This window comes from Python bivittatus, unplaced genomic scaffold (genome assembly GCF_059951505.1).
Source record: "Python bivittatus isolate LINGU-HERP-01145 unplaced genomic scaffold, Pbiv_v1 ctg000810_np1212, whole genome shotgun sequence".
NCBI lineage: Eukaryota > Metazoa > Chordata > Lepidosauria > Squamata > Pythonidae > Python > Python bivittatus.
The window spans coordinates 1,897,239-1,907,237 of NW_028277111.1; the positions used below are offsets into that span (position 1 = coordinate 1,897,239).

At 47.7% G+C, this 9,999-nt stretch overlaps 1 protein-coding gene across 3 annotated transcripts; it reads left to right on the forward strand.

Moving 5' to 3' along the window:
* Positions 1-39: 39 nt before the first annotated feature.
* On the forward strand, positions 40-8,683 carry LOC148213920 (uncharacterized). 3 transcript variants are annotated; one of them, XM_088129512.1, is made up of 4 exons: positions 40-2,538; positions 5,069-5,743; positions 6,431-6,551; positions 6,859-8,683. In XM_088129512.1, exons 2-4 carry the CDS (start codon positions 5,078-5,080, stop codon positions 8,166-8,168), a joined length of 2,097 nt encoding a protein of 698 aa, XP_087985638.1. In that variant the 5' UTR covers positions 40-2,538; positions 5,069-5,077; the 3' UTR covers positions 8,169-8,683. The 3 variants fall into 3 exon arrangements, with proteins under 3 accessions (XP_087985638.1, XP_087985639.1, XP_087985637.1); XM_088129513.1 differs by having other exon boundaries at positions 5,072-5,743; XM_088129511.1 differs by having other exon boundaries at positions 40-5,743.
* Positions 8,684-9,999: the final 1,316 nt, after the last annotated feature.

Consider the following 9,999-nt stretch of genomic DNA (forward strand, 5'->3'; position numbering starts at 1 on the left):
GCCAGCCAGTTGAACTCCACACATCTTCAAGTCCCCAAGGGTGAGAAACACTGCTCTAAGACCTTTTATGTGATAAATCTCAAGAGATTTACTGTGGACATCAACAGTATATTGGAATGATATTATCTGGCTTCTACTTTATTTACGTAATGTAATTTTCTTTTGGAAGTACTTAACTAAGTTATTAGGAAGCCCAAAAGGAGGCATTTAAAAATACCGTTTAAAACCAAGCATTCGTGGTTTTCTGTTCTTTTTGCATGGTGTTTCCTAACCACCTTCTGTAGCTTTCTTCTGAATGCTTCAAGAAAAAGAAGATATTCCTTTAGCCTATTATGCATTGCATGGCATTTCCTAGGTTGCTACTTCCTTTTTTTCCCTTTTCTTTTATAATTACATGTTTTGGACACTTAACTGAGTAAAACTCATTAAAGAGCTGTTTCTGACCTTGCTGCTATGATCCGAATCATGATTTCCCATCCTAAAAAAGGGAACTTTCTGTAATTTTTGGCCCAAAGAAGTTTAGGGTGAACAGCGCTATAACTATTTCTGCTGGCTGTGGTATTGTGGTGTTTAGCATTTCCATGAACGCTGCACTGAGACGTCCGTGTGCGGGTCTGGTGTACACGTCAGCTCAGCCTATCGTTCGCGGTATTTCTGTGATGTCACTGAACGTGCAGATGAGCTCATCACTGGAGGAAGGGGTCCCTGAACTGGGACAAACTTATCCAGCCTTTATGTGATTGGATGGCAGAAGGAGCAGACAGGGACCATTTTGTGGCTTGTCTCCACTCTAAGCATGCCAGAACATGGGAACTCTGCTTGCACCCAGTTTATATTGCCAAGGAACAGATTTACAAGGAAGCAGACATCAGGAAGAGTTTCTGAATGGCAAGCGCTGTTTGCAGTGGACCAGACTGCAGGAGGTGGGAGACCTTCAATGGAGGCCCTTAAACAGAGACTGGGCAGCCATCTGCCACGGATGCTATCATGGTGGCTTCCTGCACTCCAGGATTCCACCAAGCATGGTTTAAAAAAACCCTGATGTAACGCACCTTCCTTCTTTTCCCAATAGTTTCGGGTGGGAAATTGGGCCACTGATGTTCCGTTACTGCCAAATTCCAGCAATGTGGCTGCAATTTCAGCTTGATTTGATTTGCATCCTGCCCTCCGCTAGATCCAGCCTGTTGGCTGTAGCATCCTTAAAGCATGAGCTTGCTGGAGACTTACAGGAAGTTCTCATTTAGCGACTGCCTTGTTTACTGACTGTCTTACAATGGTGATGAAAAAATAACTTTATGACCAATCCTTGCATTTACAACCTTTGCAGGTCTAAAGCAAAGGAAAGCTGAAGTCAAGATTATAAACACAGTTGCAGTTTCACTTAGAGACTGCTTTGCTTAACAACCAAATTGCCAGTCCCAACTGTGGTAGCTAAATGAGGACAACTTGTATTTCAATCTAATCCCTGAAAGTCAATTGTTACCTCCCATGCTTTGCTCACATCACAGCAGCAGTAACACCCACCAGAATGATCTTGGATGACCTGAAAGAAGTAAACAGGATCAGCACTGATTAATGCTTGGATGGGAGACCACTAGGAAATCCCAGGGCTATGGGCTAGACTGGGAAGTTAACAAAAAATTAATGTAAGGCAGCAGCAAAGCACTTCTGCCAAGAAAACCTAATAGTTTGTCATATTTTGTTAAGGCATGAGCATTTTAGGCTTGATTGTTATTTGATTGTTGAATCTGATTATCTTTACCATGCATGTTTTATCTGTTAGGGGTACACTATTGAATTCTTACCATGGGTGTCTTATCTGTATAAGCTTTGGCAACCCGCTGGGAGTCTCCTGGGATTCAGCGGTATCCAGGCTGGCTGGGGAATTTTGGGAGTTGAAGTCCACACGTCTTAAAGTTCCCAAGGTTGAGAAACACTGCACTATATGAATGAATGAATGAATGAATGAATGAATGAATGAATGAATGAATGAATGAATGAATGAATGAATGAGAAAGGAAAGGAAAGGAAAGGAAAAGAAAAGAAAAGAAAAGAAAAGAAAAAAGAGGAAGAATGGAGGGAGGGAGAGAGAGAAAGAAAGAAAGAAAGAAAGAAATTAACTAACTAACTAACTACACGGACGTGCCTCGAAAATCGCCAGGACTCAGCTGGTGGGCGATGTTACCCTTAATCGGGAGCGACCGCAGGTGAGGCGGGCTTGGCCACGGGGCTCGATGGGTTAAAAATCCGAGTCCGGAGTCCTAGAGAAGCCCCGGAATTGGGGAGTGGGCGCTCTGCCTCCGAGCCCCGAGTTCCTTCCTGACCCGCCCACGGTGGGGGAGGGCCCGCTCCTTCGGGGCACGCGAGTGCCCGGTTGCAAGTGCGGCGCCTCCGCCGCATTCCCGGGAGCGGGGCTCGCGTCCCCTTTTTGGCGGGGGGCTTTCTCTCCTGCATTTTCCAGGCGTGCAGGAAGGTTGGCGGGGCGACCCTCGCTCTGGAGTCCCGGGACAGGCTCAGCCGGAGCTGGAGGCACCTGCGGTGGGAAGCCCGCTGGGGGCGGGGACGTTGGAAAGGCGAGGTCGAGGCTCGGGCGTTGCGGGACCGCAGCGCTGGTGGCTGGTTCGGGCAGTTGGAGGGCAGCTGCAGCAGGGCTCAGTCCCCGGGGTGGGTCAGCCATGGTTTAGGGCTCAGCCTGTGTGGACTCAGCTGGTGGGGGGTTGTAAATAGGGCTCATGGCTCAGCTTGTGATGCGGACGCAAGCTATTGGGCTTGTAAGCCAGGATTTATGGTCCAATAGGTGGTGGGACTTCAGACAGTTGGGGAGTGTAAACTAGGATTCATACTCAGCTTGTAGGGTGAGCTCAGGTAGTTGGGGTTTGTAAACCATGGTTTGTATCGTGTGAACTCAGCCAGTTTGGGTTTTTAAGCCAGGATTTATAGCTCAGGTTGTGTGAATCCAGGCAATTGGGTTTGTAAGCTAGGGTTGATGGTTCAATATGTGGCAATACTTCAGGCAGTTGGGGAGTGTAAACTAGGATTGATTGATTTATAAAACTTGTATGGCCACCTATCTTATACACAATAATTCTAGGCAGCTCACAACCACAGATAATACAAATGGAGACTAATACACACCCCTTATTAAAGAGTCATATTTCCCCCGTGACACCCCATCAACTCCCCATTTGCTGGCCTCCTTTCCATCCTAGCCCAGTGTTTGGGGGGCTTGATGGCCTTCCAGAAGTCTAAAGAGGGTTGGGGGCCTGTGGAGATCTGGCAGGGAGGCTCTTCAGAAGGGGACAACCTTTATAGGTCAGGTTGTGATATGAATGCAAGCAACTGGGTTTGTAAGCCATGATTTTTACTTCAGCATGAGGTAGAATGCAGCCAGTTGGGGTTTATAAGCAAGGATTCATAGGTCAGCTTGTGGTGTGAATGCCACTACTGGGGTGTATATGATAACCATGGGTCATGGTTTGGCCTGTGCTGTGAACTCAGTTAATTGGAATGTAGTCAGCAAACGGTATAAGTCAGCGTTGTCCAAACTTGGCCACTTTAAGATGAGTGGACTTCATCTTAAAGTGGCCAAGTTTGGACAACACTGGTATAAGTGAACCAGGATTACGTCTGGCAAAAACCAGGCTGTCCTTGCTTAAAGTCCCCTTGTGTTGTCGCAGGGAGCCCTTGGGCTGCCCAAACCAACTTTGAAACAGCAATCAACCCCTGAAAATAATTTAAGATGCCTATAATGTTTGCCGGAGTTATCCTGTGCGCTTTTGTACAGAAGTGATTATTGACCTGAGATTTCCCTATAAACAATTCAGAATGAAAGTTGCCATTTTATTATTATTATTTTTTTGGCATAGCTGGATGTGCACAGAACAATGATATAGCGTTTTCCATCCTTCCTGCTCTGAATTCAAGGCTGCATATCCTTATGATAGCCTTGGGCTTCAGCTCTGTTTAAGGAATAATAGAATTGTGGAGTTGGAAGTCCAGTGTTTTTCAAACTTGGTAACTCTAAGATGGGTGGACTTCAACTCCCAGAATTCCCCAGCCAGCACTTTAAGATGGGTGGATTCAGCTCCCAGAATTCCCCAGTCAGGACTTTAAGATGGGTGGACTTCAACTCCCAGAATTCCCCAGCCAGCATTAAAGTTGCCAAGTTTGAAAACACTGATCTAGGCCAACCCTCTGCAATGTACAAAGAAGTCAATTAAACTACCCATTAGAGGTGATTGTTCAATCTCTTCTTAAAAATCTCCAGAGATGGAGAATCTGCAAGCTCCATAGGTAGATTGATCCACTGTTGTACAGACAAAGGAAAAATAATAATTCTGTCTTAAAGAAAAAAATCTGGACAACAACAAATAATGGATAAATTGAAAAAAAAAGTTTGATCTGGTATTTGGCATTTGAAAGCATGGGAAGAAAAAGAGCTTATTGGAGAAAAGGCATTTATAGATTGGTTTCTAATGCCTTTGAATATAGTCATATTTACTTTTGAGAAAATTTTAGAGCTTTGCTGCTAAATGAGGCCAAAGTCATCTTTACTCCAGCATTCTCTTCCACCACGTCTGATCAAATATCTCTTGAAAGCTGGAGATAACAGCTGTTTCCTTTCCCTTGTGTTTCATGCCATCCAATACTGAACGTCTATTGTTTCTGATCCTGAAATTAAAATACAGTTACTATGACCAATAGCCTGGCCTTCTGTGGATTTATTTAGGCCTCTTCTAAAGTGATGCAAGTGGGAAGCTTTATCTTGTGGGAGGCAGTTCCACAGGCTGAACTATGTCCTGAGAGAATTTGTTCTTTTATCTATCCTGAACTTTCCACCTTTTAGCTTTATGGTATGGCACTGTTGGGCCCTAGTATTGTGAAAGATCAGGGAAGAAAGCTCACTTCTCTGCACCCTTTTCACGCCATACAGCCCTTTCACACAGAACGATGCTGGTCTGAGGTTGAAGGTTGACTCCTGAACGCTTCTGGATGGCTGGGCTCAGAAATTTAAAACTTCCAGGTGTCAGATTGGAGGAAATGGCTTTTTCTGTGCTTGATTTCTTAGTAGGAGGCGATGGCTGCTGAACCGAGGGAAGCACCTTGTCTGGGTCCCACATCCCTGTCTGGCAGGACGCAGCACTGGGTAAAAGAGGAACCCGATGAGGAGACGCGTCACTGCTGGAGTCCTCTGGAACTTGTGAAAGTGGAACAGGGTTCTGACCTGCCCCTTGAATGCCCACAAACAGAGTGGGATGCTGTGACCTCTCCCATCGGGGGACCAGCTGCTGCTGGTCAGTGGTCCGCAAGACAGCAAAGGATGCTGGTGCTGTCAAGCCCTCAAAGAGAGACCCAGCGGGTATCTCCTGATCCTGGGTCTGCAGCAGCCCAGGCTCCTGAGAGCATTGGCCTCTGTGGGGCAACCGAACCAGTGAAGGAGGAGGTCCTCAGTGCAGAGGAGCAACGCCAACGTTTCCGGAGGTTCCTCTACCAGGAGGCCGAAGAACCGAAAGATGTCTACCAGGAACTCTCCAGACGTTGCTGGCAGTGGTTACAACCGGAGAGGAGCACCAAGGAGCAGATGTTAGAGCTGGTGGTCCTGGAGCAGTTTGTGGCCATCCTGCCCCCGGAGCTACAGGGCTGGGTGAGAGGGGGCGAGCCGGAGACCTGCCGTCAAGCAGTGGCCTTGGCCGAGGATTTCTTACAGAGGCAGGAGCAGGCTGAGGAGAGGCAGGGGAAGCAGGTGGGAGCATCAGGCTGCCTTTTGGGGGGGTGGAAGGAGTGGGGGGAGCGTGTTTCAGGAGGCTGCTCTTGTTTTGAATGCCGAGGGTCCTGGGTCAGTCCCAGACAGGCAGGGAGGAGGAAGAGAAAAAGCCCTGCTTGTGACCTTGGAGATGTGATGCCCAGAAGTATAGAAAATGCATGGATGGAATGTGGTCTAGTCCTGCTTCCCATATCTAGTCCTAGTCCTCTTGAGGAGTGGTTTGTGATGTGGGCACCAGGAAAATGATTAAACACACAGGAACTATGAACTGCACTTGCGTAATGCTCTTTTGTTTTAATTGCATTGAAATGTAAATCACAGGTCCTCTATTAACCTGGCCCAACACTGCTGGCTCTGGGGAGCACCATCTCTCGTGTGCTGTGTCAAGGGCGCCTCCGTGAACACTGTGGGCTCCCTTCTGCCTTGAGAGTCAGTGCATCTTCCTCTTTTCCCTCTTAAGGGATCAAACCTGCAACCTTCCAAATCCAGTTAATGGGCTGGGAGCTTGGCTGGGCCACCATCTGCCTTCCCCAGCCTGCCTCCGTGGAGGTCCCGTGTTCTGATCCTAAATTAGGGGCCGAGGCTAGAAAGCTTTTAACAGCCTTCCCGCTTACCATTCTGCCTCTGCCCCTCTGACCTGACTGATCAGGATCCTTCTCTTTTCAGATGCTGTTCTCTGAAGTATCTGCTAATCTCGCAGAAGGACCGAGTGACCTGCCGGGTACCGAACCCAAACCATCGTACAACGAGCCCAAACAAGAGGATACCAGGGGCCTTGGCACTGTTGGTGAGCCCTTGTTTTTGCATTGTTCACATTCTTGTAGAGTTTGTTTTTAATTATTTATTAGTCACGCTTCTGTGCCACCAGCATCAGTGCATTAGTGGTTGTGCTTTGCGACAAATGCCTGTACACAGTGCCGACGGTCCTATGCCTGTGCTGTCCTGCTTCCTCGTCCCCAGAGCAGTTCTGCAGTCTTACAAACTATACAGTTCAGCAGTTACTATGTCTTCCTCCCAGTTTCTCGCTGTGCCTTATTTTTTTCTTTGCACGTTAGAATGCTTTCTGAGTCTGATGCCTCGCTGTCTCTTTCCAGCTGACTGGATTCAGGGTGAGGAGGAAAAGAAACTGCACCTGGAAGTGGCTGATCCCGTAGAATCCCAAGGATTGGCGGCTGAAAGCTGTTCTTCATGTCAGCCAAGCGGAGAGATCTCTGCGAGTCACTCTGAAGCGAAGCAACAAGGAAGTAACTCTGTTCCTTCTTGGAGAGATGATGAGGATTTCAGCGGAAGAGAAGACAAGGTCCTTAGGCGCAAGGAACCAAATGTACGTCCTCTGGATGGGAAGCCCTTCAGCTGGACCATGGATTGTATTTCTCACCAGAGAAACCAGCCAGGAGAAAAAGTGCACAAGGGTTTGGCGTGTGCCAAGACATTTGCTTTGAGATCCAACCTCGTAATCCACCCAGGCATGCACCCAGCAGAAAAACTCCACTCCTGCTTGCATTGCGGTCCGAGGTGTGGCGCGAGCTCGGATTTCAAAACCCACACTGGAGAGAAACCTTACAGATGCTCAGAATGCGGGAAATGCTTCCGCCACACCAGCGGTTTCACCTGTCAACTGAGAAGCCATTTGGGAGAAAAGCTGTTTCAGTGCCTGTGCTGGGGGAAAGGTTTCAGCGCCCGCCCGGACCTGCGCAGGCACGGGAGATCCCACACTGGCGAAAAGCTTTACAAATGCTCAGACTGTGGGAGAACGTTCTGCCACAGCTCCCAGCTTGTTGGCCACCGGAGAGCGCACTCTGGCGAGAAGCCCTTCCAGTGCCTTGAGTGTGGGAAGATCTTCAGCGGAAGCGTGCATCTGAACGGTCACCAGCGAGTCCATGCTAGCATGAAAGCCTTTACGTGCTCCGATTGTGGAAAGACCTTCAGTGGGAAGTCACACCTCAACAGGCACCAGCGAATCCACACCGGGGAGAAACTTTTTAAATGCCTGGAGTGTGGCAAAAACTTCTGCGTGAGCTCAGACCTCACTGCGCATGAGCGAATCCACACTGGCCATAAACCCTACAAGTGCCTAGACTGTGGGAAGAGTTTCAGCCAGAAGCAGCATTTGACCAGCCACCAACGGACTCACACGGGAGAAAAACCCTATGTCTGCGCGCACTGTGGCAAAGGCTTCAGTGTGAGCTCTAACCTTAACACCCATGAGCGGACACACACGGGAGTGAGGCCCTTTCAGTGCTCCGAATGTGGGAAACGCTTCAGCCAAAAATCGCACCTCATCGGGCACCAGAGAATCCACACTGGGGAGAGGCCTTATTTGTGTGTTGGTTGTGGGAAAAGTTTTGGGTCAAGCTCAAATCTCATGGCCCACATGAGAACCCATAGTGGAGAGAAAGCTTAGGAACCCTCACGATGGGGCAGAAATGATTTTGATGGGAGAGAAAATGCCAGTGCAGTCCTCTCTTCCGGGTTGATATTTATTTGCAGAGATTCAACTTTACAACCTGCTCGTCATATCGATAGACAGCTGTTGCAGATGAATGTTACAGTGTGAAGCTGAAGACCAAAAGATTGATGGATTCTTGTGATTTATTAGTTGTGCTTCCCTGTCTCTTTGCTCTGGAGCTGAGATCTTCCTAAAGCAAGCGTGTGTCCTGTTAGTATAGACCAGAGATGGCTCTCATCCCAGAAGAATCCTTTGGCGGTTGTTTGTGAATGAGAGTTGGGGGGGAGCACATGGGAGTGTGAATAGGATATTGCCTTGAGGTCCTGCACACACATTTTGGAGGCTTGTAAGGCCCCACCTGACTTTTCGAGTGCCATATTGGGGCCATGCTACCTGAAACTAAATGTCAATTAATGATAAGGTAAACATAATTAAACTCAATTTTAATCCATGATGTTCCGTCCCTAGCATGTTTTAATAATGCCCCCATCTAAAAATTGGGGTGACTTAAGGGTGATTTTTCAAAGGTGCCCTGAAGGTGGCTCCTTCTGGATGTTGTTAGAAAATTACCGGGGGTCAGTTCAATTAGGTTTGCCCTCGGCACTCTCCCGGTCAGTCCCTATATCCAGACCAGGGCAAGCAGACCTGCCATTCAGCTAGCAAAAAAATATATAGCTTGATGTTTATTTATTAATCATTAGCAAACATAAAAAAAAAGTTAACTTGCAAAATGGGATGTAGAAGCAAAATCAGGAAGAGAGGCATGAACCCCAGGAAAAGTTTGCACTCTCTATATTGTATCTATCAGAAAGGTAGAACTTTTGAGAGCCGTTGAAAAGCAATCCTGTGGATAATTAGCTGGACGGTCTAAGAAAGCCAAGCCCTGTCCACTGAATGCTTTGGGCCAGACCCTCCCTCTCAGCCCAACCTACCTCACAGGTTTGTTGTAGAGAAAAAAAAACAAAATAGAAGGGAGCGTTGTGTTTGCCACCTTGAACTCCTGAAGGAAAGGTGGGGTATAAAGTCAGTAACTGTATCTATGCATTTCCAGTCATTTCTCCAACAGAAGAGATCCTCTGTAGCTCAGGGTTGAACAGTGGCATCCTTGGTGCTCTCTGAGCTGGGTGGTTTTCCTGCAGATGTTTCATTACCTGACCAGGTAACATCATCAATATCTAGTTAGGTAATGAAACGTCTGCAAGCAAACCACCCAGCTCAGAGCACCAAGGACTCCCCGGTCATTTCTTTCCACCCAAGCTTTAGGCTTCTCTGGATGTTAATTTGTTTCACATCAAATAACGTAGCCCCGATACAGTACTTGGGTGGACTAGAGAAGTGGTAACTGGGATTATGTTCGTATGCACATGACTTTTTAGCCCAGCAGGCTAATTATGTTTTGCCATTCCATAGATGTAGCCAGAGGATTTCTAGCTGAATCTCTAGCCCACGTGGGCCCCTAGAAACCTTTCTGTGCCCTTCATACCCCCCCCCCCCGGAACATCCAGGGCCAACATTTTCACCCCTTCCTTGGGGGATTTTGGGAGGCTCAAGTTTTAAGGCAGACACTTCATTCTTAAGAGGCGCTTTCTCCCATGGGGGTGAGGAGGCCAGGGTTAAAGACCAAAATATATGAGTTTAAGACCCATTGAGTCCAGGGATGCCTTAACGTTGGTCATGGTCCCTGTGCCCTGCAGAGACACTGTCAATTTTAGAAATACTGATTTATGGAGAATATTCCCCAGCTCTGGTTTACAGCCACCTTCTTGGCCACAGGACAGATCACCGT